Below are 24,971 nucleotides of genomic sequence, written 5' to 3'. Positions count from 1 at the left end.
GTGATAATATTCGAATGGTAACGTGGAGTTTTGCTTGTATTAGAAATTTAGAAATCAAATACTCTATTTATGTAAAGCCCTGAGTAAATCTACTTACAAACTAAAGCTAGGACTCTTACTATTAGATACAAATCTCCAACCTTTTGGAGATATAAAATATATGATAAATGTTAAGTTTCATGATTTGAATTGAAAAATCATATATACTATTGTAGTTATATCCCTTGACTGCAGTTCTGTCTCCATGGGATTCTCTCCCAAAAGAGGAAAAATAAATTAAATTAAAAAATTGTTTTATTTTTTTTAAGTTCAAGTTTCAAAGATATGATTATATGAACTTTGTCCCCAAGCAATGTGTTGCATTATTTGCCATACCAAACTTTTCCACGGCACATGAAACAGTAAGATTCCTCTGTGAGTATAGTACTACACATAATACTATTTAATCGAACAATTTATGAATCATGAATACACATCGGGAAAGAGTTGTTCAGATTTGATTAGCACATTAATTTACATATAGTTATCTTATCATCTTAAGAACTTTACTATCATCAATGATGACTTCTAAGTTCTAACTAATGATGCTTGTCAACTAGTGAGTGAAAAAATGATTGTAAATTATTCACATCACCGCCTTTACTACTTACCAAAACAGGAATTAACAAAAAAAAACAAAAATAATGTGTTGGATTACAAAATCATCACATATTGGTAGCAACTTGGCACACATATATTATATATACAAGTAAACGAGTTGAATAAAATGAATAGTGAATTATCAGATTAGTCAATACGACACTGTTTTATTGATCATTTATTGTTAATAAATTGATTAAGAAAGGAAACTCCACACATGAAAAACAGAAAAAGTCAAAGAAGTGAGAAAAAAAAAATCTCTTGTTCATGTGAACATCCCAAGTTGTATCGAGTACATATAAAAACCTTGAATTATTGTATTATGTTCGTGTCCGTCGTCAATTCTCTCCAAGCAACAAACAACTTGGAAAAGAATGGTTACGACGAAGGGTAAATTAATTAACATATTTTAAAAAGAATTGAAAAAATGATAGAAATATATATATGATAAACTAATTAAAAGTATGTATTCTGGACCATCGGATTCAACTGAAGCTCCAAAGGGGAATGTCACCATCTTCGTACAAGTATTCATCGAACATCGTCGTGAAGTTTAGTTGAGGAGAGTAATCAAACGGAGCTCCATCATCGAACAAGAACATTCCATTATGATCCTGATCATACCATGACGATGATGGATCCATCAAAGGCACATGATTGTCCACGAAAGATCCTAATAGAGATTGCATCCCATCATCATCATTATCATTATCATTATCATCATGATCGGACGGTGACGAGGCCGCTGATGAAGAAGAAGGGGCAACAAGGTCAAATGAGTTGGCAGCTTGAGCGGCGACTCTTTGGATGGATTTGGGGGACAGAAGGGTCTTATCGTCTAAGAGGTCATCAAGAAGATGATGAGAAGAAGAGGTAGGGAAGTTGAGATTGGCTTGAGGGCCTTTGAGACACAAAAGTGCAACATCGTATGCCCTAGCAGCTGCTTCAGCTGTTGAGTAAGAACCTAACCAAATCCTTGTCTTCTGATTTGGTGCCCTGATTTCAGATACCCATGACCCCCAGCTTCTCATCCTCACTCCTTTGTACTTCTTAATCTTACTCTTCTTGTTCTTGTTCTTACACGACAACGAAGTATACGAAGAAGAAGATGAAGATGAAGAAGGAGATGAAGATGAAGGAGACAAAGGCATTTCCTTCTTCTTCTTGCTGCTTTGGATCTTGCGTTCTTGTTTCACCATGGTAATGTTGATTTGCACAATGTGTTCGTATATATTGATCAAGTGAAGAGATTGGTCGTTCAGTTTTTGGTTTTGTTGCTGTGATGGATAGAGATTTTGGATGAAATGTTAATGTGAGCTAAGGAGATTATATATAGAGATGGGAATGAATTGGGAGGGGTATGGAAGACGAAGAGATGAAATATTTATTTATTGATATAAATCTAAAATAGGGTCAAATGAAATATAGTATGGCAATTTAACCTTTTACCAAAAAGAAAAAAGAAATATAGTATGGTTTTCTTGTGTATGAATCTGACATTATGGTGCATGACAGGTGTTTTTCTTCTATTTCTCTTTATCCTTGCAATTGGCATTAATACACTTTTGATCCTTTCTCATTAAAAACACAATTTAAAAAATAAAATAAAAAAAAACTTAAATTTTTGAAGTTTAATTATTTATTCGAATTCGGATGCATGTTAAGGCTTTGTCCAAGTGAACAATGAACCTGAACATGGCTTTCTTTTAACCTCTTCCTAGTTCTGCATCTTCTTATTAAAAAAAAATCATGTATAACTAATATTCTTGGTATTTAGAGGAAAAATATAGAAAGATATAATGATTTTGATTGTTTTTTTTGTGGAATAACAAAAACATCTCTTCTATTATTCGATCACGTAAACTTTTGTACATCGCATATTATTGTAAGAAGACAAAAATGTACATTTTTTATTATACAGTTTTATTAATGATAAAAAAAAAACCCAAGAAAGCCTAATTTTTTACAAGGACCCATTTTAGATCATTTAAATTTCAATGTGTTCCTTGTAAAATATTTTTAACGGTTTGTATTCTTACCGAAAGGATTATGAGTTTGTCCAACAGAAATTACTGGTAGAAATAGATATCAAACAAAAATAAATTACCGAATGGAGTCAATTTTGATAGGAATAAATTAATTCGAAGTGTATAGATACTATATAGCTAGCTGTGTACGGAAGCCACTTGATGAGCAAATCAAGGAGAGATGCTAAAATAACCTATAGTATTTTTTTAGGTTGAGATATCAAAATTTTCTTTTATCATGTGACTATACACGTACCTATCATCACTATCAGGAGATTACGAATTACAGCTACGTTTTAACGCGTTAACTCGTTTATACGAATTTTCCAAGAAAGAGGCCCCCATTTATGGTTTAGTTATGTTTTATTCTTTACCTATTAAAACTAGTGGGTTTTTAATTTGTAGCTTATTATACTCAAAAATTTCTAGTATCATGTTTCTATAGTTTAAGGAAAAAAATTGACGGTAAATTCTACAAACGTACGTGCACAAATATATATGTGTATATTTACGACCATCAAGCTATTTTGGTCTTTATTGTTAAGAAACCCAAATTTTGTTGCTACACCGAGTCTAGCTAAAGAAATGTCTGGCTTAATGGGTTTTAATCTGTATGACAACTTGGAATTGGATTTTTTTTTTTTTTTTTTTGGTAAAAAAGAATTGGATTTTTATCATCGTGGCTTGTGACTTTATGAATTTGTGAGTAAGTTACGCGTTAACTAAACAGAGACGTCGTACGCCACAGTAATTAGTATAAATACGTTTGGTAGTATATATAATCATCTCTGGTAACATTTATAAACCATATATATAAGGCAACATGTTACATACATATGCTAATTAAGGAGGAATATACATCATTAAATAACATACGTACATATATTATGAGAAAAATTAGAGCAATCAATTAGCGAATCAATTAGCGGACCATTGATTATATTAGAACATGTAATTTGTTATTATAATAAACATGAAATACTAAGGAAAACAAAAGTTTATTAAAGAACAGCGAAATGAAGATAGCGAAGAGTGAAGTCAGAAGAGTGTGGGAGAAGGTGATGATGCTAATTCGATAAGAGAGTGACTTCAAATAACAGCTGTTCTCACTCTGTCACTTTGCTACCCAAATCCAAACCGCGTTATCTCTCGTCACACTCACTCGTGTATCTTCCTAAATTCTGAAATCTTATTCCTTTTTTATTTTTTTCAAATTCATACTAGTTGATATCAACGCTAGTAATATATACATCATACATATCGAAAATATATGTGCATTCCAAATTTATAATACCATCGTCTTCTCCACATACAACTTGTGTTAGTTTTTTTTTTCATTTGTCTTTGAGTTATATTTTTTTTTAAAACATACTAAAATCAAATTAATTAAGCTCGATTTAGTTCCTACTGTCGATTTAGGATTTCGAATTATGAAGAAATTTTGTCTTACATAATTTTGAAAAAGTAGCGATAGCAGCGTAATATATAGGAACATACTGTATGTAACTTGCGCCATATGCCAAAGACTGGTATAAACAATTGAAAAGGGAGAACAAAAAAAACAATAAAGCATATATAGCTTTAGGACACGCAAAGAGCACATGATCGTATGTAAGAAAAGATTGGAGATGACATGTTCTTTGTGGACAGCCTTGACTTTCTCACAAAGCCTAAGATTAATCATGGGATGGTACTTTAATTTGTTGTCTTCGTCTTTAGATTTCACACTTTGGTCTTAAGCAAAACTCTCCAAATGTCAGTGATCAGTTAGAGAAAGAGAGAGAATATGGGCAGTTTTTGTCAGCTTTCCAGCCAAAACATGCGTTTGCATGACGAGACGAAGCATCTCGATCGTGGCTTCTTTCAGTTCAACTTTTTGAATTTTAACACTTATTTCATCTTTGGCACCTACGTGAATGTCCTCTCTTGAAACTTGAAAATTAAGCAATAAAAAGCTGAACAGCAAATAAAAATATGCTAAGAAATAGATTTGTAGTTTCTTAGAGCATCTACATTGATAAACATTTAGTGGGTTTCTCCAAAAATTATATTTTAATCATTTTTATATAAAACTATTATTTATTTAAATAATAAATCAGAAAAATAAAATATAACCAGTTAGAAATAGCTATTTGTCCAGAAAAGGTTTCTCAAGATTTCTTATCTTTGAGAAACGTTTCTCACTTTCTCTCATATTTTTTTTTACTTTTTTTTTTTTAATTAGTGAGAATTTAGTTGAGAAACCCTAAATGCATATAACCTTACAGTTATCACAATAAAACAATATCTTATCATATAAAGTTAGTTTTCAAAGTTGGTTTTTCATATAATCACGACATGTGTCAAATATATCGATAATATTTTGATATAAGTACATTACAGAAAAAATTAAAAAATTCAAAAAAAAAAGATTACAATTAATATTTTTGAAAGTATATAAAACCAAAATAATCTATTATATGACTAATTATAATAAGAAAGTTATCTATTAAATTACTAATTTAAATAGAAAATATGTGCAATTAGTTTATATTATAAATATTTATAATATATCTATAATATAATTATATGACTAATTCTAATAGAAAATTTATCTATTAAATTACTAATTTTAATGGAAAATATGAGCAATTAATGAGAAAATATGTGCAATTTAATTGCAATTATTATTTATTATAAACATATAGTAAAAAGAAATTTATACAGAAAAGTGATTAAAATATAAATAAAACTTGATGTGTTAAAATTAGCATACAAATGAAAATATATTGTTAATTTTCCTTTTTGATTTCTCTTTTTAGATATAAAAGTAATTTTCTCAATTTTTTAAAACTTGTCAACATCTGATCAACATATTGACAAGTTTTTTTTATCATAACCTTAAAAATCACAAATAACAAATTTTACTCAATATCTTATAATATAAAGCTTAATTTTTTATAAAGAAAAATTTTAAATTTTTAAAATAGTAAAACATAATTATAAGAAGATTTATATTTTGACAAAATGTGAAAACTTAAAACTGTAAAAACATAATTATAATATTTTATATAAACAAAATTTTCGTTTAAAACAATTGATAAAAGATTTTAAAACTCCTCGCAAATCGGACGGTTCATTATATGAATTTTGAGTATTTGGACCCAAAACAGAACCGAAGCTGAGAAGCCACAAACTTGGTCGTTGTGTAGAAATCGAAGAAGAAGCCTAAAACGAAAAAATGGAGATTTTAGAAGTAACATTGGTCAACGTCTTGGTGCGGTGTCCACTGAAGGACATCGCGAGATTCAGATCAGTGTGCAAAAAATGGAAATCTCTAATCGATTCAGACTTCTTCGGAGATCTCTACATCTCTTTCAACTTATCTTCGTCAACCTCATGGTCGATCATCCAAAACAACCCTCACAAACTCACACTTGAAATCGTCGACGGCCACTATGGATGCGAAAGATGGGGACTTTCTCGTTCTCCAGGATCTTTAGTAAGTTTCTTTGCCGAGACGACGATCACTAAACTTTAATTTGTTAAATTTCATGTAACTTTCAATTTAAATTTTATTGGTGAAGAGTGGATTGACCATGTTCATTATAGTTTACGTTAGGTTGTTTAGATCACCTTATTTGAGTTATATCTGGATTTTGCATGCTAAGTTTCATATATTTCTAATTTACTATCAAATGACAATGAGTGATTGTTTTACATTCCATATTATTCTAATGTGAGAAACCTAACATAGTTTTAACTTATAACTAACAAAGACATATTATTATTTTTTTAAACAAATGGGATCTTTCTTGATGTATGGAAAATCCAATATAATGCATGTATTTATTGGCACCGTACTCTCTCCGTACCGATCGCCAGAGATGACTATAGTCTCACCACGATACACTCTCAACCTCAATAGTGTCAAAAACCTAGTATAGTGTTAAAGGTTTTCTGATTCATAAGGTGGTAAGGCAACAATCTTATATACATGCACACAACTTTGACCTAAGTACATTAAAGATAATTACCAAACTAATACACAAGTATAAACTAATTACATAAGAGGACATATCCCACTTAATACCTTCCCTCAAGTTGGAGTATGGAGATCACAAATACCCAACTTGCGTATAAAAACATCAAACTCCGGACCACCCAGAGCCTTAGTAAGTATATCCGCCAACTGCAATTTCGTTAGTACATGCAGAGGAGCCACAACACCACAAACTATCTCATCTCTTATAAAATGACAATCCTTTTGAACATGCTTCGTCCGTTCATGGAAAACCGGATTGCGACTCAAGTGTATAGCAGACTGGTTGTCACAATGAAGAGGAATGGGATAAGAGCAATCAACGCCAAGGGACGTAAGCAACTCACGCAACCAGAGAACCTCACTCACTGTATCCGCCATGGCGCGATACTCCGCCTCAGTCGAAGATCGAGAGACAGTATCCTGTTTGCGTGTCTTCCAAGAAATAGGAGAGCCACTCAACTGTATAAACCAAGCCGTTAGGGAATGACTAGTACGAGGATAAGTAGCATAATCCGCATCACACCAAGCAACTAAACGCAAGTCCGAGTCCGCATGCAAGAAAATACCCTGACCCAGGCGACCCTTAAGATAACATACCGTTCGTATTGCCACATCCCAATGTTCCGTACGTGGTGCATTCATAAATTGGGATAGAATGTGTATCGCATAAGAAAGTTTCAGACGCGTGACACCAAGATAAATCAACCGACCAACCAAAAGACGATAACGAGACGGATTAGGTAGAAGGTTACCAACCGCATGTTGCAACTTATGATTCTGCTCAAGCGGATGAGAGACTGGTTTAGCGCCAAGTAAACCCATTTCCGAGATTATGTCAAGCGTATACTTGCGCTGACACAAGTACATGCCAGAGAAGTTGCGAGCAACCTCAATCCCCAAAAAATATTTCGAGATCCCGAGATCCTTCATACGAAAACAGGAACTCATGTAATCTTTAAATTCTTGGATGAGAGCCACAAAACTACCAGATACAATCAAATCGTCGACATACACCAGAACATGAAGACGAAGGAGACCAGTATCATCAACCACAATAAATAAAGAATAATCCTCGATAGACTGCTTGAACCCATAGTCAAGAAGAACAGAAGAGAGCTTCACAAACCAACATCGCAGAGCCTGTTCAAGACCATAGAGAGACTTGTGTAAACGACAGACTTGAGACTTGTCACTCGTTTGAAAACCCGGAGGTAAGCGAATAAACACCTCTTCCGTCAAATCCCCATGAAAAAATGCATTATGGACATTAAATGATGGACCTCCCAATTACGAGAAACCGAAACCTCAAGAAATGATCTCACAGTAACCATCTTACAGACTGGAGCAAAGGTTTCGTCATAATCGAGTCCCTCATTTTGATGATTGTCGAGAACCACCAAACGAGCTTTGTAACGCTCAAGAGACCCATCAGAACGATACTTCAAAGTAAACACCCACTTACAACCAAGGGCCTTCATCCCTTTAGGCAGTGTCTCAACTGTGAATGTACTACTCTCTTCAAGTGCTTCAATCTCACCATGAACTGCTTCACGCCAATGCTCATTCTCAAAAGCTTCAGCATATGTTTTGGGAATAACCCCATCAGTAATGGCAGCGAGGAAGGCGCGATGAGAATCAGAAAACCGGGAACAGTCAACATAATTATCAATAGGATACCATGTATAATCCACAAAATCACTATCGGAACGGACATGAGTAGTGTTGGCTCGACAACCTTTTCCCATTTGTACTTCAGGAACATCGAGAGGCTGTTCCTCTGTTTCCGAAACAGAGTCAACCGAGAGTATACTAGACGTATCATCCTCATCTGGTAGCATAGGAACAAGGACATGTGAAACAGGTTCAGCAGAGGCAGGAGTAAGAGTCACGATTGGGGGAACCGTCAAAGACTGATCAGCAACCAGAGATAAACTGACATTTTCAGTAGGAGACGAAGGAGGTGAAACAGACGGAGATGGAGGGACAGGAGCAAGTTCAAAACAATCATCCTCAATATTTGCCGGGAGTGACAATAGTGGCGAAGGCGAGGATGAACCATCAAGCTTCGTTGTAGAAAACGGAAACTCGTGCTCGAGAAACACAACATCTCTAGATGTCGAAATGACCCCAGTGTCTAGATTGTAAACCTTCCAACCTTTCTTCCCGAAAGGGTAACCAATAAAAACAGAACGATTACGCCGCGTTGCAAACTTATCACCACCATGTTTTTGATTATGCACATAGCATAGAAACCAAAAATACGTAAGTGAGTAAGCGGAGGAGGGCGATTATACAAAACCTCAAATGGACTTTTCCCTTTAAGAACTGGTGTGGGAGTGCGATTGATCAAATAACCTGCTGTCAAGACATAAAGACTCCAAAAATCAACCGGAAGGTGAGCCTAAAAATGAAGAGCCCGAGCAACGTTCAAAATATGTCGATGTTTACGTTCAACACGGCCATTCTATTGAGGGGTATCAACACATGATGTCTCATGAATAATGCCGTTATCCCGAAAGTAATTGGTGAGACATAGAAATTCAGAACCATTGTCGCTCCTAATGGTCTTAACCTTGCGTTCAAATCGTCGTTCGACAAGGGAGATGAAATTCCGAAGAGTAGTGGGTGCCTCTGTTTTATTTGGCAACAAATAAATCCATAAAGCTCGAGAGTAATCATCAAGGATTGTGAGAAAGTAGCGAGAACCACAAATGGAGGTAGTCTGATATGGACCCCATAAGTCACAATGAATTAGCTTAAAACTCTTTGTTGTTTTATTAATGATTAACGGAAAAAGATCACGAGATTGTTTTACACGAATACAAACATCGCAAGACTTAAAATCAACAACACTACTAATACTAGAATCCGACAACCGCAACAACTCCATCGCTTTAGAGGCAGGATGACCTAATCGCCGATGCCACACATCACTAGACTGATTTTCCATAGACTGTGCCATACGCACGACCTCCAGACTTCTAAAAAAGTAAAGTCCATGTTGCTCCTCACCCGCTCCAATCACCGTTTGTGTGATGCGGTCCTGGATAACACAAATCTTATCAGACAGCTGAAAAAGACAACCACTATCTTTGCTTAACTGTGATACAGAGATAAGATGACATTGCAACTCATCAATGAAAAATACGTTATTCAACCGCAGTTGAGAGCCTAAACGAGCACTGCCTGTCCGTGTAGTCACAGTAAGTCGACCATCCGGCAGGTTAATGAACATGGGAGCCATATCCCACACATCCAACAGAAAATCAACATTACCGGTCATATGATTCGAAGCACCAGTATCAATAATCCAAGATTCAATAAAAAACTTACCCGAGAGATGCTCATGAGAATCACCTTTACGTTCATTAAGAACAGCCCGTAGTGTTTTCCAATCTTGGTCGCTCAAACCACTAAAACCTACCATGTCTGCGTCGGTGAGAAAAGCATGAGCAGCAACAGCAGGTTTGGATGCACTGATCTGATTCACCTGAGCAGGTTCAGTCCGTTTCACCAAAGGAGATTGTGAAACCGAGGTAGAAAACTGTGGAGAAACAATGGAGTTGCGACGATCATTACTCGAAGAACTCTGTTGTAATAGAGGCTTGGACCGCGGACGGTCTCCCCACCACCAGGGATAACCAATTTTCTGAAAACAATTTTCGGCAAGGTGATCATTCCTACCACAACTCGTGCACATTGCATTAGGATCCTTGAGTTCAACATGTTGTCGTGGGCGAAAAGTCGTTTGAACAGCGAAACTAACCCCATCATGTCGCTCTTCCATCATACGACCAACTTTCTTGGACTCCTCGTCCTGAGCCACAACTTGGTAAGCTTCATCGAGAGAGGGAAGAGGATCTCTGGAAAGTAGAGAGGATTTGACCTCTCCATAAATCGTTTCATCAAGCCCCATTCTTGACCGAGAAACGCTTTTGTATGTGCGTCCACAGGTCATGAGCAATCTCATGTTGAGAAAGAGAGCTACTCAGATCCGGAGCCACCGTCAGCCGAATCCAAGAGACAACCATCGCGTTATTTGCCCACCAATCTTCAAGATCTTCAGAGTCATCAGCTGGTTTGAGGATAGATCCATCCACAAAACCAAATTTCTTCCTTGCCCGCAAAGCAACTCGTAGATTCATCGCCCACTCATCATAGTTAGAACCACGAAGCTGTGGTTGGGAGATGACAGAACCATGATTATCACTGGAGGACAGATCATAAGGATCAATCCATTTTCGAGTTGCTTCAGTTCGTGTTCGTATCTCTTTTACGGTAGAGGAGTCATCCGTGACACCGGTGCCAGAAAGTATACCTGACATCAGAGAAGTATATCGATGAGAATAAATCGAAAATACTAAGGTCAAGAAAAGAGATCAAAGAAAAACAGAGGATCGTATAACCTAAAAATTTAGGTTTTCCTCTAATACCATGTCAAAAACCTAGTATAATGTTAAAGATTTTTTTATTCATAATGTGGTAAGGCCACAACCTTATATACATGTACACAACTTTGACCTAAGTACATTAAAGATAATTACCAAACTAATACACAAATATAGACTAATTACATATCCCATTTAATAAATAGTTTATACATTTATTATCTGTGTAAATTGATCATAACAATATCGGAGTATTATAGCATGGCATAGAAATTTCGAGGAAGATGAAGGTTTTTTTTATAAAATTATTATTTCCATTAAATATGTACGTTGAAGGTTAGCCATACATAATGGATCCAGTGAACTAGGTTCAACCACCGAATCAAATTTTTATTTATTTATTATTATTTTTTTTTTTGTATATCTCAAATCTATGATTTAGTCGGTTTTGAAAATGTTAAAAAAGATGTGGGGACATAATATACGTTAGACCCCATACACATTTGTTTGGTAACAAAATTCACATATTTTGTTTTTCGTCTTCATCGAACACACATATCTATATTGGAATTTGAGTTAATAATATGATGCGGCACCCATACAAGTGAGTAAAAGCTATAAAGGTCAATCTCATCATACTTGTTCCCTCTACCTTTATTAGAAAATATACATGTCATCTGTTCATGTTCACCTTCAGCACTTATATAGTAAAAGATTGTTAATCAACTAGGAGTAGAAAGAAACAAGCAAAGATCGTTCGAAAGGCCAAACAAAAAAAAGACGAAGAGTAAAGGTAGTTCGGACTTCGGAAGGTAGTTCGGACTTCGGAAGGTAGTTCGGACGTCGTTGACAAATTGAGGAAAATGAAGGTAGTTCGGACTTCGGAAGGCATTGCAAGCCCAAATGTCCAATTATAAATGATCATCGGTCATGTAGAAAAGTCGATGGCCCATTTAAAAGTCGGTTTGTAATGCACTAAGCAGGCCTGATTATTATTATTATTATTATTATTATTATTATTATTATTATTATTTAGTTCACATCTAAAAAAAATAAAAACTAATTCCTTCTCTTGTTTATGTTTGCAATTACAAATATGAAATATCATACCATGTTTTTATGAAACACTGATATGCTATCTATCTTGTAAAAAGAGAAAATTAATTTTAACATAGAAATATAATTTTAGTTGCAAAAATCGTTAATATATTAATTGTAAGCGTAAAATATGCATTATATTTATTTTAATATAACTAATATATTTTGTTATTTCCGCCAAAATAATCTTAAAATAATGTGATATATATTACATACTATTATTCTTTGTTGATAAACAATCTGGTTTACGGTTTGATTTCATACTAGAATTAGATCCGTACTAGAGCACGGGTTAACATTTATTTTATTTATTTTGTAATTTTTATTTAAAGTATTATATATATGATTGTTTTATTTGTTTTAATTTTTTTTTTGCTCAAACACTATGCCATGAAATAATGAGATGATATTTTATGTTGAATACAACTTATGAAAATAACTTATGAAAATAACATCTATTTTGTAAGATAGATTCTAGTAGATTTAGATTTTGACCAACGGTACACTGTAGTTTAACTTATTTGATAAAAATATTAATTTCTGTTTGTTAATTTTATTTGATTTGTTTAGTTTTTAAAATTATATATTATATTTTGATTGTTAATTATATGACTTAACCTACACTATACCGCATATTAATTATTTTGTTGCAGTATTAATTAATTGATTTAATTAGAGACGTCTATTAATCTAATATTCATATTGTTAACAAAATAATGAGATGATATTTTATTCATGTAGCACCGATTAATGACATTTTAAGTTTCTATTAATATCACTCAAACATATCTAGCTATATAACCCGTCGTGTGATATTTTAATTCGTTGTACACCGCAGAAAAAAAACTTCATAAAAATCTAAATATATTTTTAAAATTTAAAATGTTTTAATAAAGTTTCTTTTTTTATAGAAATTGAACTACTTATAATATTTGAACTTCTTATAAAGTTTAAATATTATTAATATCTTAAACAGTTATAAAAATTAAATGTTTTAATAATTGAAATATTAATAATCTTTAAAGTTTTTAAAAAGTTCACAAAATAATGAGATGATATTTTACCCGTGTAGCACCGAATTAATGACATTTTAATTTTCTATTAATATCAACTCAAACATGTCCTCCCATATAACCGTCATGTGATATTTTAATTCATATATATTATTAAATTTTAAAATGTTTGAATAAATTTTATTATTTTAGAAATTGAAATACTTATAATATTTGAACTTCTTATAAAGTTTAAATATTATTCATATCTTAAACATTTTATAAAAAGATAAATGTTTTAATAATTGAAATATTAATAATCTTTTAAAGTTTTAAAAAGTTATACATTTGAATTTTTAAAGTTATTAAAAGTTGAAATTCTTTAAACTAAAGAACCATAATAAAATGCATAAATTTTTTAATTTCAATGTCTGATAAATCAAGGTTTCTGCTCATTCGTATTCAGAATCATTTTGGTCTCTTTTTTATTAATATGACTTTGAATCTTTGTCTAGTTTTCTTAGGTGATATAGGGCATTTTGTACATTTTTTCTATTCATAAGTTGAGCAATATATGCTTGTTTTAAAAAAATTAAATTACATCATATGCAGAAAAAATTATAAATTTTATTAACTAAATATATTAGATAAAAAAATAAAATAAAATAAATGTGAAAGAAAAATCATATATATTTGTTTTAATTAGGTTGGGAAATTTTCTTATTTTTTAAATGTTACATATAATTGATTTGTATGTAACTATAATTAACTAAATTCATACTATTCTTACTTATTAAAAATCAGACTTACCCGTATATTATAACAAAAAAAATGTCACAAGTTTATAACAAAAAAATCACAAATATATCTATTATATAGTCTATAAAAAAAATGTTGTTTACTTCCGTTTTATTATATAAAAGATATGATTTCATCAGTTTTTTTGTTCCATAAAAACCTAGAACCATTTAAGATTTCGTTTGATAATTTGTTTTTGGTTAGTTATGAGTTATGACACAAAAATGTTGATACACAATTTAGTGATAACAAAACACAATAAATTCCAAAAAATTGGTTTTGAATTCATTCACCTTTATAACCACAATAATTTCCTCATTCAATATTTGTACCTGTAAACTATAAACGATGGTAATTAAATGCAAAAATAACAAAAAAATTTGCATAAACGAAACCTGCTAAAATTGTTAAGAAGGTTAAAAGGTCAACACTCACCACAATGATGACGCGCCACCTTCTTTAAAAGATATATGCCACGTCGACAATTATTCAGAATCTGATTGGCTCATTTTACGTTGAAACAAGTCACCAAATCCCACTCGCACATTTTTGAACACGCGCGCGCGTGTACTCGCTCTAACTCGTTTGTCTTCTTCGTTTCCTGTTTGGTTTTTGAGACTTCGTTTGACCTTTTCCTCTTTGGCTGGCTTTCTTTGGGTGGACCGTCGCTGCATCTCCGATGGCGATTACTAGAATTGCTCAAGTCTCGTGGATTCTTACGGTGGTATTGTTGTTGCTGACTGTTAATTACGGCGAAGCTGTATGGTTGACGATTCCGGCGACGGGAGGGACCAAGTGTGTCTCTGAGGAGATACAGAGCAACGTCGTCGTTTTGGCTGATTACTATATTGTCGATGAGCATAATCCTGAACACACACCTGCTGTTTCTTCTAAGGTATGCTTATGCTTCCCAAATTGTGCTTCAATTTGGCTTCAAAATTGAATCTTTTTGGTTGGAGGAGATTGATTGGTTCAATGATTGTGGTGGTCTATACTTTGATGTTAGGGTTTTGTTTTGTATTTTTAGTAATTAAGTTGTGTATTCTCTGTCTGTGACTTGGTAGGGATCAAACTCATTGATATGTTTAGTTGAGAGAGCAGTGGAATTTTCAAGATAAGGGTTGATGTGTGTTAGGGTCCTCTGTTCATGTTTTGAAGATAAAGCAGTGATTTTTTTCTTAATAAAGTTTTGATATTTTTCTTTAAGTACATTACCAATAGCTAATCATCGAGCACAGATGATTGAAGGATGCATTAACTCAAGAAGGTTTTAATCGAAATTTCATGTTTTTTGCTTCTTCCTAAATTTAGGATAATCAGATTTGTGAATTTTCAAGTTATTTTTAGAGATTTGAGGATGCAAATTTGTTTTGTGTGTTAATGTGGTTCATGTAGAAGTTATCATTGAAATAAGATTTTCTTTATTTGAATTTTCTGTGATGACTTTGTGGATAGGTAACATCTCCTTATGGGAACAATCTTCATCATCAAGAAAATGTGACACATGGTCAGTTTGCGTTCACAACTCAAGAAGCTGGTAACTACTTGGCTTGTTTCTGGGTTGATGCCAGTCTAAAGCTAGCTAATCCTCTAACCCTTGGGGTTGATTGGAAGATGGGTATTGCAGCCAAAGATTGGGACTCTGTTGCTAAAAAGGAAAAGATCGAGGCAAGTCTTCGTTGCCCGTCTTTTATTTAAACATCTTTCCGTCTTTCTTCTTTCTGATACGAAAACTTCATTGTTGTGAATGTGTGTATTTGCAGGGTGTTGAGCTTCAGTTGAGGAGACTTGAAGGATTAGTGCAGGCGATTCGTGAGAACATAAATTACATCAAAGACAGGTATGTGTCTTCTGCGTTGTTGCGGTTAAGTGTTATCTCTTTGAGTCTGTGAATCAAATGGGTATGGATTGGGACAAGAACATAGTCGATAAAAAGCATATTTTGTTTTGGATACAGGGAAGCTGAGATGCGAGAAGTGAGTGAAAAAACTAACTCAAGAGTGGCTTGGTTCAGTATAATGTCACTTGGGGTCTGCGTCGTGGTTGCAGGTACACAGATATTGTACCTGAAGCGGTATTTCCACAAGAAGAAGCTCATCTAAAAACTTGGCTTGAAGGGTACCTACTATATATATAGTAACATCACACATCCCCACCTTGAAAAGAGGGATAAAGATCAAGTTTGTAGAGTCAATTGGTTAAAATTCGAAGAAGAACGCCTTTTCGTTTACATTTCAGTGAAACTTTACTCTACTATGGATAGTTACTTTAGAGATCGTTGAGTTTGTGCACAGATCACTTTGTGTTTGATTGATCTCTCTGTTGGATTAGACAAAAAATACAGTAATGTGACAGTGTACCAAAGTTTTTTTTAACTTTTTTGTTTCTGGCATTTTGAGGTAATCTTTAGTATCTGAATTCCGAAACCTGGATGCTAGATTGCTAGTTAACATGCTTATCTATAATTATCAATGTTAGCCAATAATTCTAGATTAAAATAAAATTAGAATGGGGTGACGTGATTGTTGCAAAGACGACAAATCTGATTATCATGTGGACAAGCTCCTTTGTATGTTATGTCCTTTTCTGTCATGTGTGGGAACAGTTATTAGACATCGAATCGGAGCAAATATAATACATGTTTATTCATAATGGAAGAACCAATACATTTTGGTTAGGTCATCTAAGAATTTACCACTAGTTTATTGACAACACTCGCTTTTATAAATGAATTTTAAATGGCTAGTCAAGCTAAAATATGTATATTTGTTCTCCTTTTTTTTGTCTGAATTTTAGTTTTACTGTTGTTCTGCTGATATCATCATCTTGTTCACATATACAATGGATCTCTTTATAATATAACAAATAAAGTTAATGCTAGGAGAAATAATAGAAACTGGAATATCTATAATATTAATTAAAAAAGAAGAGGTGTAATCCATTAGCCCAAGTTATGGAATGGAGTCCGAGCATGAATCCAACTCCATGTTTCTTTTCACTTTTGCCTAATCTCTTTCATTCGTACGTCATCGTACGAACCTCATACTTACCATCACTTTTACTTCTGTACACGGTAAAATTTCTCTGTTTGTACATTGTTTATCTCTTGTAGACAGTTATATATATGTATGTTAACAAAGAACGAATCATTGTAGTTTTGACACAAAAAGAACATAGCATTCAACATTGAAATGAGACACATCTAAACTTGAACTAATCAATGCATTAAAGCCGTAGGAATGTATCTAAGCAAACAGTGATTAGTTATATATATTCTCATTCTGATTATGTTAATATGATTCCACTACCCATGAAAAAAAGAACAAAAATCCATTTGGCTGGTAATGGGTTTCATACCACGTCATTGTTGTTTGTGACGCAAACTCGCAAAGTGTGGGAATAAATATCTATAGATTCGCAGAAATTAATGAAACTCGATGCCCATCGTTCTTATTTGCATAGCAAGTAATTATCCTTATTTTTTTTTGTTTTGGCATCAACGTTAACAACTTTATTTTTTAATTATTTACTTCCATATAAGTACTTCTTATTCCTCAAATAATTTCTTGTTTAGTAAGTGTAAAAGTCGAATATTTTGAAATCTAGATATACAAGATCTTCACAAGCTATTAGCAAAACGTCTATGATGATATATCCTTTGGAACGAACGATTGATATGAGAACTGCAAAAGGTGCATCATTATATTATATAGACCCCTAAAATGGTTCCACATGTAAAATCAGACTTTAGAACAAATGTGAAATGCTAGTCGATGCCCGTATATATACTTATGAGTAATAAGTCGCATCGAAAGATAGGTAAGATATGTTCGAATAATATTTCGTCGATTGAGAGGGAACATAGTAAGAAGAAGCATCAAAGTAACGTGGAAGATTGATGCCATGCTTAATTAGGGTAAACAAGAGAACATATAATGTAGCCCCTTTTATGTTATGTTTCTTTCTTCTTATCTTAAAAAAAAACGTATATACATATGTATACTTACAGGTATAGTTTCTCAAAAAATATATATATATATATATATATATATATATATTATTTTTTAACATGCAGAAGAAACATTAATGTTATTGCCCCTAGGCCATGGTTATATACTTATATTCAGATTTGCTAATTGATTTCTTTTGCATATGCGTATATGTTTGTTTATAATATTTTAAGGAACACAGAGAAACCAATCTTACCAATCTTGATCTAATATGAATATAAAAATGGGACACAAAAGCAGGCAGCCTTACTGATGACGAAACGAAGAGCACTAGTAGCCGCGTCGCATTAGAAGGACCTAACCACGCTTGTCGTTTCATGGGACGAATCACAGCAAAATGCATCACAAAAAGCACATTTATTTTGCTTTTGCTTCATTAATTTAGGTTTATGATCATTTGTTTATGGTACCCTTGATTACCCGTACAAAAACGTGGTTCAATTTTACTCTTACTATTTAATGCAAGAACTATGCAAACATTATCTATTTCATACTATATATATTGTAGATAGTCCATTGGAAACAAAAACCATAAATTATAAAAATTAAATATATACAAAATACGAAAGCACTAACATTTTTGTAACGTCATTCAGTATCCATATAAAAATGTAGGTTTCCGGCTTCTATAGCTAATTATTATTACATATTTCACAAACAATATCAAGAAAAACCAGCCAGCAAATTTAATCCGTATTATTATTATTCAGACTGTACAAATATATAAATATATATAATTTGTGATCTATATGGTTACGTTTTATCAAGCTGTGCACAGTGCACTTTCATGTACTTCTTCTTTATATGTGGTACGAACTAACCATAAATTAGCCTATAGAAAATATTAGAATTGATTAATCTTTGGGATGGTGTCCACTCTTCAAATCACCACAATGTCCCCTATCTATTTTCGGCGACATGATGAATAGGTTTATGCACCCATTTATTTTAAGCACTAAACACAACCATCATTCGCTTCTATATTATGTTAAATTAGTATATATATATATATATATATATAATATTTAAATCAGCTATCTCATCGGATAAAATTCAATATTTTTGGCTCATTATCGACACGACACAACGGATCATTCACATATGGATCCACAAAAATGAATTCGTAAGTCCTGAAAAATTATAAAAAAATGTTTAAAAATGAAAGAGTCATGTGTCCCGTTAATTATAGTACTTAAACATATTCTGATTTTTCACATATATAGATAGACATATGTATATATTTCTGGTTAAAACTTGTTGATGATGCAAAAATTTACAGTCGCTCACGTTACTCATTGCAATAAATAAAAGGTTGCATACTATAAGGTTGCATAATGTTTTATATTATAACAAGAGGTGAAGAGTTTCGTGAATATTCAGGTTGATACTAATTTTTCTTTTCCTAGATTCGACAAGTGTGATGAGTGGATAAAAAATGAATGACGTCTGAGTGGATTGTGTATATAACACAAATAAATAATGTAAGTGCATGCTTTTTGATTCTTAGAAACTACTATTTGCTTATAACTTACGGATCATATATATATGGTTCGGCTTGAACGTTAAAAGTCTAAATAGAATTTGGTGTATATTGGTACATTACACGCTTTTTATTGGTACGATACGTTACGATTCGTTATCAAATATAGTAATACTACATTGACGAGAACATTCTCATTATAGTGATCTTAGATTAATAAAACAGCCAATCTTATTTATCCAAATATTCCACAAAAAATGCGACATTATACGCAAGTGTTCACAACCAATAGTCTTATATATAAATTAAGTAGGTACGTAACCAACGATATTACGACCTAATCCGGTTTTGATTATCTAGAGCAGGAGTATAGTTAGCCACACATAATGGATACGTACTTGGTAACATTTTAAAAAATCAATATTTTAAAAAGTGATGCTAAAATAACCAATGGATTGTAATATGCACTCGTATATTGCTTTTTGTGTCAGCACAATTTGGCTATATAAGCAAGTACCCTCTTGTAGTGTAAAAACATTCACAGCTCATAACTAAGTACGCTTGAATACATCTAAAAACACCAAGAAAGAGAAACTTAGAGAGAAAGAGAAAGAATATAAAAATGGGTAGTGAGAAAATGTGGGGAGGGTTAATGAATAGAGTGAAACCATACTTAGCAATGATATCTATGCAATTTGGTTATGCTGGTATGTACATAATCACCATGGTCTCTCTTAAACATGGCATGAACCATTACATCCTAGCAGTTTATCGCCACGCAATCGCCACCGCCGTCATCGCTCCGTTTGCTCTTTTTCATGAAAGGTATATATTTTCTCATTTATTTGTAAACCGGCTAATCCTTCCATACTGAATCTCTAACTTTGTTTTATTGATATGGTTTACGCAGGAAAATAAGGCCCAAGATGACGTTCCGAATATTCCTCCAAATTGCGCTGCTCGGTTTTATTGAGTAATACTCGTTAACTGTTCTATATATATCACACACACACAGAGACACAAAACATAGGAACACTCTCTATGTTTTGCTTTTGCAATTTTTATATAGTTAACGCAAATATCAGTAGTAATAATTTTTTTAGAAAAGTTAATTAATCATGAGGGTCGATAAAATGACAGGCCGGTGCTGGATCAGAATCTCTACTACGTCGGGATGACTTACACCTCAGCAACTTTCGCTTCTGCTACGGCTAATGTCCTTCCCGCCATCACCTTCGTCTTGGCCATCATTTTCAGGTTTACATTTTTTTTTAAAATTCTTATAAACATTAATTGCATGCTTTTTTCTTTTTGAAAAAAAAATTAATTGCATGCTTTTAGATTGATATATATATTCGTTGTTGAAAAGAAAAAAAAAAGGATTGATATCTATTCCATCAGGAAACAAAATTATTCTTATCAACTTAATTAATGAAATTACTATTAGAAAATTTTACTCTTTGATATATTACACAGAATTATTTTACTTTGATTCTTATCTTAAGAATGATTTTAGACTTTTCCCATACCGTGGGAACAAGATTAATGGAATCATAGGAAAACACAGTTAATATGTTCGTGGAACTTGATACCACTTGAATAATTAATTAATATAACCACCAAAAAAGAAATATACTGGGTGAGATCATCACTTCCACTTACGTAAGTTGTCATTATAATGTATATGGAACATATAGAACATTACTGTTTGATCATGCACATATAACTAGATATAAAGCTCGTTTAATTAACGATTTTCTCTTTTTTGTAAAAAAAAATTTTCAGATTAGAGAGCGTGAACTTTAAGAAGGTACGAAGCATAGCCAAAGTTGTGGGAACGGTGATCACAGTATCCGGAGCACTTCTCATGACTCTCTACAAAGGTCCTATAGTTGACTTTATCAGATTCGGCGGTGGCGGAGGAGGAGGTAGTGACGGTGATGGTTCCTCCCACGGTGGTGCAGGAGCGGCGGCGATGGACAAACACTGGATTCCGGGAACACTTATGTTGCTGGGAAGAACTTTTGGTTGGGCCGGTTTCTTCATTCTACAAGTGAGTAGTACTAATTAATTTACAATTTCCCGGTATATACACATTAAACCAAATCTAACCGGGTTTTGTCTTATTTCGTTAAAACGCAGTCGTTTACACTGAAGAAGTACCCAGCTCCGCTGTCGCTAACAGCGTTGATATGTTTAATGGGAACGTTAGAAGGAACAGCCGTCTCATTGGTAACGGTACGTGACTTGAGTGCTTGGAAGATCGGCTTCGACTCTAACCTCTTCGCCGCCGCTTACTCCGTAAGTCTCCAATCATTTAATTTTAATCTAAGTTTTACACGGTTAATGATTATTAAATTAATGAACTAAAAATTAATGGTGATTAGGGGGTGATATGTTCGGGAGTGGCGTATTACGTGCAAGGAGTAGTGATGAGAGAAAGAGGACCAGTTTTTGTTGCGACATTTAATCCACTTTGTGTCGTTATAACTGCTGCTCTTGGTGTTGTTGTCTTGTCTGAAAGTATTCATCTCGGAAGGTATTTATTTTTCTATTTGAATTCAGTATACATATTAAGTTTTTTTGGACCCAACTAAATTAAATTGTTTCTACTAAAATTTCCCAGTGTGATTGGAACGTTATTTATAATCGTGGGCCTATACACTGTTGTATGGGGGAAAGGCAAAGACAAGAGAATGACCGATGATGACGACGAATATAGCAAAGAACTTCCGGTTAAGAGTCCGGTTAAACCGATAGATACCGGTAAAGGCTTAGCCTGTGAACCCGAGATGAAAGCTAAAGAAGGTCAGGATACTAATAAGGCTACTCAAGTTGAGGTTTAAGGATATTAAACGGAGATGAATCAGTCTTATCTTTCCCTTCTCTGTATATTAGTCTATGCTTTTGCTTTATTTGCTTTCCAAGGTTAACAGATATTTTGGCAGATCAATATGTAATATCATGAGATGAATCAATCATCTTATAAGTTAACTAAAAGTTTTTGTGAGATATGTAACTTCAAAAATAATCAAAGAGATCAATAACCAATGTTTTGGTTTTACTCATCAAGAAAATTCACAAAAGGAGTTTTTTTTAATGCGCGGAAATTAAACAATTGTTGTTGAATCAAGATGAGAAAACAAAGGAGAAAGAAGCAATGGAGATGAGAAATGTGATACAGAAGTGACTAATTGAGGAGGAGGCGGTTGAGACGCTACCGGCTGGACCATTAGCAGGGTTACCTGGGAAGGAACCACCGCTTGAAGGAAGCACAGATGATCTTGGTGAAGATGCTATTGATCCAGGACCATCAAAATCCGGTGAGGGTGCTGGTGCATACATTAGATCTTTAGGAACAGTATCCGGTGGAGCTAGAAGCGGCGCAAATTGTTGAGGTCCTGCATTTTTTACCATTGCACTTACATAAGATCGGATGATTCTAGCACCTTGTTATCCTTTAAACAGATAGAGATATATTGTATAGAAAGAACTTACGGGGACATCGAGGTTGAAGAGACCTGGTCAGCCTATATCAAACGAAAGAAGAAAGAATTGGTAAGTAGTTCAAAATCATTAGTAAGGAGGGTCTTGTGAAAGAGGTGAAAGACAAGGTGAATTGGATTTTACTAACATGGTCAAGATAGTGCCGTTGGCAAACCCATTGTAATCACAGGTTGTAACATTACAGCCAGCGCTACTCTGCAGCACAGTGATGTTACCAAGCATGAGGTTACTGTTTCTACACTGCATACTTGAGCATGATACGGCTAAAGAAGCAGGCTCACAATACAAACTGCATCACATCACACACACAAACACCAAAAGTAAGTAAAAAATGCAATCACAGAGGATTTGATTAGTAACATCAATTAACATAGCTTGAGAGAGGAGAGAATCTTAGATATCATTACTTGCGACTCCCAAGCGCACAGCTACATTGCACACAGTGACCTGCAGCTAGAGCATAGCTACCATTTGGGACAATCAATCCGAAATCCGTGGCGTAGCTGGGGAACTTTGAAGCACAAGCTGAGAAGAGGTGAAAATAGAACATAACCAAACATTAAAACATCTGTTATTGTTTGCTAAAACTCAAGCAAAAAAAGACCACAAAAGAGGCAACGCTTTTGGTAGCTCAAACACATACAACGCCAAAAACAATACCTTAACGAGAATCAATACAACATAAAGCAATCAAACAGCAACTAAAGAAACAATCAAAAGTCCACAAAGCTACAATAAAAACAACTTCTCTCACTATAACATAACCCTAAAGATAGAAACTTTTAAATACCAATTTCAGTATTTAGAGACCTCACCTGACAAAGGAACAGCAAGAATATCTCCAGAACTAACATCAGGACCACCCATAGCATTCACATTCATCAAATCAGTAATAGTAGTCGAATACCTCCTGGCGATTCCGACCAATGTATCAATCTCCCTAACAACATACGACAAGTAAACAGCGGGCAAAGAATTGTCGGTGCCATTGAAACAAGCGCAAGGCAAGGGTATAACAAGACTGGTCCCAACATCGAGCAAAGACGGGTCATTGACCGAGTTAGCTTCCTGGATCTGCTCGGAAGAGACCAAACCTCCGTAAACAGAGTCAGCAATGGATCCTAGAGTATCTGAAGGTCGGGTCTTGTATTGGGTGGAGACAGATTTCCTGATACCGTCGACGCAGGAGCAAGTGATTGGGATTTTGAGGAAGAGCTTGGAAGGAAGGATGTGGTTCTCGACGTCTGGGTAAGAGATGTCGATGGCGTTAGCTAAAAGGACTGAGATTGGGTCGACTTGGAAGAGAGACGCGACTTCGGAGACTTTGAGGTCGGTGTAGAGTGTGTAGCCGAGCAAAGAGTTGCAAGTGTCGTTGCTTGAGCAAGGCTCGATTGTTGATTTCGCCGTCGCTGTGTAGACGAGACTCGAAGCTAGAATAAGTGAGACGAACAAGAAGAAGATGGGCTTTTCTGCGTTTTTCATTGTTCAGGCTCTCTTCTAGGGTTTTATGAAATTTTGAAAATCTCTGTTTCTCTCTTACAGGACCAGTGAGAAGAGAGTGATACAATAAGACAAAGAGTAAAGTTGGAACTATCCGAAGATGAATCTGGAAATTTTAGAGGTTTGGTATAGAGAGAATCTCTGGTTTTCTTCTAGAGAGAGAGAAGAAAAGTTTTCACTTTATTGTTTTTTTGAAATGGAGAAGAGTGAAGAGAGAAGAGAGGAAGAAGGAGACAAGTGTGTTGTACAGACAGACAGAGAGTGAACAGGAAACGGTAGCTTTGCGATCTCCAAGACATACATCTATCTCTTTTTATTTCTTGAAGCTGTTATGACTGATTTGCCCTTTACATCTTAACTCCTTTGACCGGTTTCAGACATGAAGAGCATGAAGATTTTTGAAGGATATGGCGGTAAATTCAGCAACATAAGTTGAGGCCCACTTAAAAAAAGAAAGCCCATTTTAGCTTTTTCTTTTTTTTGGAGAAGCGAAAGCAACGAATTTTAT

At 34.0% G+C, this 24,971-nt stretch overlaps 4 protein-coding genes across 4 annotated transcripts; 2 read left to right on the top strand and 2 right to left on the bottom strand.

Annotated features, from left to right (window-relative positions):
* Nucleotides 1–882: 882 nt before the first annotated feature.
* Nucleotides 883–2,035, bottom strand: LOC104740886 (ethylene-responsive transcription factor ERF012). The gene has a single exon (XM_010461611.3). It carries the CDS (start codon nucleotides 1,836–1,838, stop codon nucleotides 1,125–1,127), a length of 714 nt encoding a protein of 237 aa, XP_010459913.2. The 5' UTR covers nucleotides 1,839–2,035; the 3' UTR covers nucleotides 883–1,124.
* Nucleotides 2,036–14,323: 12,288 nt separating this feature from the next.
* On the top strand, nucleotides 14,324–16,358 carry LOC104740885 (transmembrane emp24 domain-containing protein p24delta5). The gene is made up of 4 exons (XM_010461610.3): nucleotides 14,324–14,861; nucleotides 15,422–15,634; nucleotides 15,730–15,806; nucleotides 15,924–16,358. The coding sequence occupies exons 1-4, from the start codon at nucleotides 14,646–14,648 to the stop codon at nucleotides 16,066–16,068; spliced, it is 651 nt and encodes a 216-aa protein (XP_010459912.1). The 5' UTR covers nucleotides 14,324–14,645; the 3' UTR covers nucleotides 16,069–16,358.
* Nucleotides 16,359–19,987: 3,629 nt separating this feature from the next.
* On the top strand, nucleotides 19,988–22,533 carry LOC104740884 (WAT1-related protein At1g21890). Its single transcript, XM_010461609.3, has 7 exons — nucleotides 19,988–20,281; nucleotides 20,367–20,429; nucleotides 20,597–20,713; nucleotides 21,242–21,509; nucleotides 21,599–21,757; nucleotides 21,844–21,995; nucleotides 22,083–22,533. The coding sequence occupies exons 1-7, from the start codon at nucleotides 20,079–20,081 to the stop codon at nucleotides 22,300–22,302; spliced, it is 1,182 nt and encodes a 393-aa protein (XP_010459911.2). The 5' UTR covers nucleotides 19,988–20,078; the 3' UTR covers nucleotides 22,303–22,533.
* LOC104740882 (lysM domain-containing GPI-anchored protein 1-like) lies at nucleotides 22,493–24,814 on the bottom strand. The gene is made up of 5 exons (XM_010461607.3): nucleotides 23,779–24,814; nucleotides 23,371–23,488; nucleotides 23,091–23,252; nucleotides 22,955–22,986; nucleotides 22,493–22,857 (listed from the first exon to the last, which is right to left on the bottom strand). Exons 1-5 carry the CDS (start codon nucleotides 24,443–24,445, stop codon nucleotides 22,586–22,588), a joined length of 1,251 nt encoding a protein of 416 aa, XP_010459909.1. The 5' UTR covers nucleotides 24,446–24,814; the 3' UTR covers nucleotides 22,493–22,585.
* Nucleotides 24,815–24,971: the final 157 nt, after the last annotated feature.

Source organism: Camelina sativa, chromosome 14, assembly GCF_030686135.1.
Source record: "Camelina sativa cultivar CO46 ecotype springtype chromosome 14, ASM3068613v1".
In the NCBI taxonomy this organism is placed as follows: Eukaryota; Viridiplantae; Streptophyta; class Magnoliopsida; order Brassicales; family Brassicaceae; genus Camelina; species Camelina sativa.
Note: the sequence above shows the minus strand (reverse complement) of the source record. Positions and strands in the feature narration are given on the sequence as shown.

Excerpts from the sequence above, each read along its gene's own strand:
- LOC104740884 (XM_010461609.3), top strand. The coding sequence starts at position 20,079 with ATGGGTAGTGAGAAAATGTGGGGAGGGTTAATGAATAGAGTGAAACCA. Across the intron at positions 20,282-20,366 it reads TTTGCTCTTTTTCATGAAAG|GAAAATAAGGCCCAAGATGA; the intron begins GTATATATTTTC and ends TGGTTTACGCAG. Across the intron at positions 20,714-21,241 it reads GTCTTGGCCATCATTTTCAG|ATTAGAGAGCGTGAACTTTA; the intron begins GTTTACATTTTT and ends AAAAATTTTCAG.
- LOC104740882 (XM_010461607.3), bottom strand. The coding sequence starts at position 24,445 with ATGAAAAACGCAGAAAAGCCCATCTTCTTCTTGTTCGTCTCACTTATT. Across the intron at positions 23,253-23,370 it reads TGTGCGCTTGGGAGTCGCAA|TTTGTATTGTGAGCCTGCTT; the intron begins GTAATGATATCT and ends GATGTGATGCAG. Across the intron at positions 22,987-23,090 it reads AACGGCACTATCTTGACCAT|GCTGACCAGGTCTCTTCAAC; the intron begins GTTAGTAAAATC and ends CGTTTGATATAG.
- LOC104740885 (XM_010461610.3), top strand. The coding sequence starts at position 14,646 with ATGGCGATTACTAGAATTGCTCAAGTCTCGTGGATTCTTACGGTGGTA. Across the intron at positions 14,862-15,421 it reads CACCTGCTGTTTCTTCTAAG|GTAACATCTCCTTATGGGAA; the intron begins GTATGCTTATGC and ends CTTTGTGGATAG. Across the intron at positions 15,807-15,923 it reads ATAAATTACATCAAAGACAG|GGAAGCTGAGATGCGAGAAG; the intron begins GTATGTGTCTTC and ends TTTTGGATACAG.
- LOC104740886 (XM_010461611.3), bottom strand. The coding sequence starts at position 1,838 with ATGGTGAAACAAGAACGCAAGATCCAAAGCAGCAAGAAGAAGAAGGAA.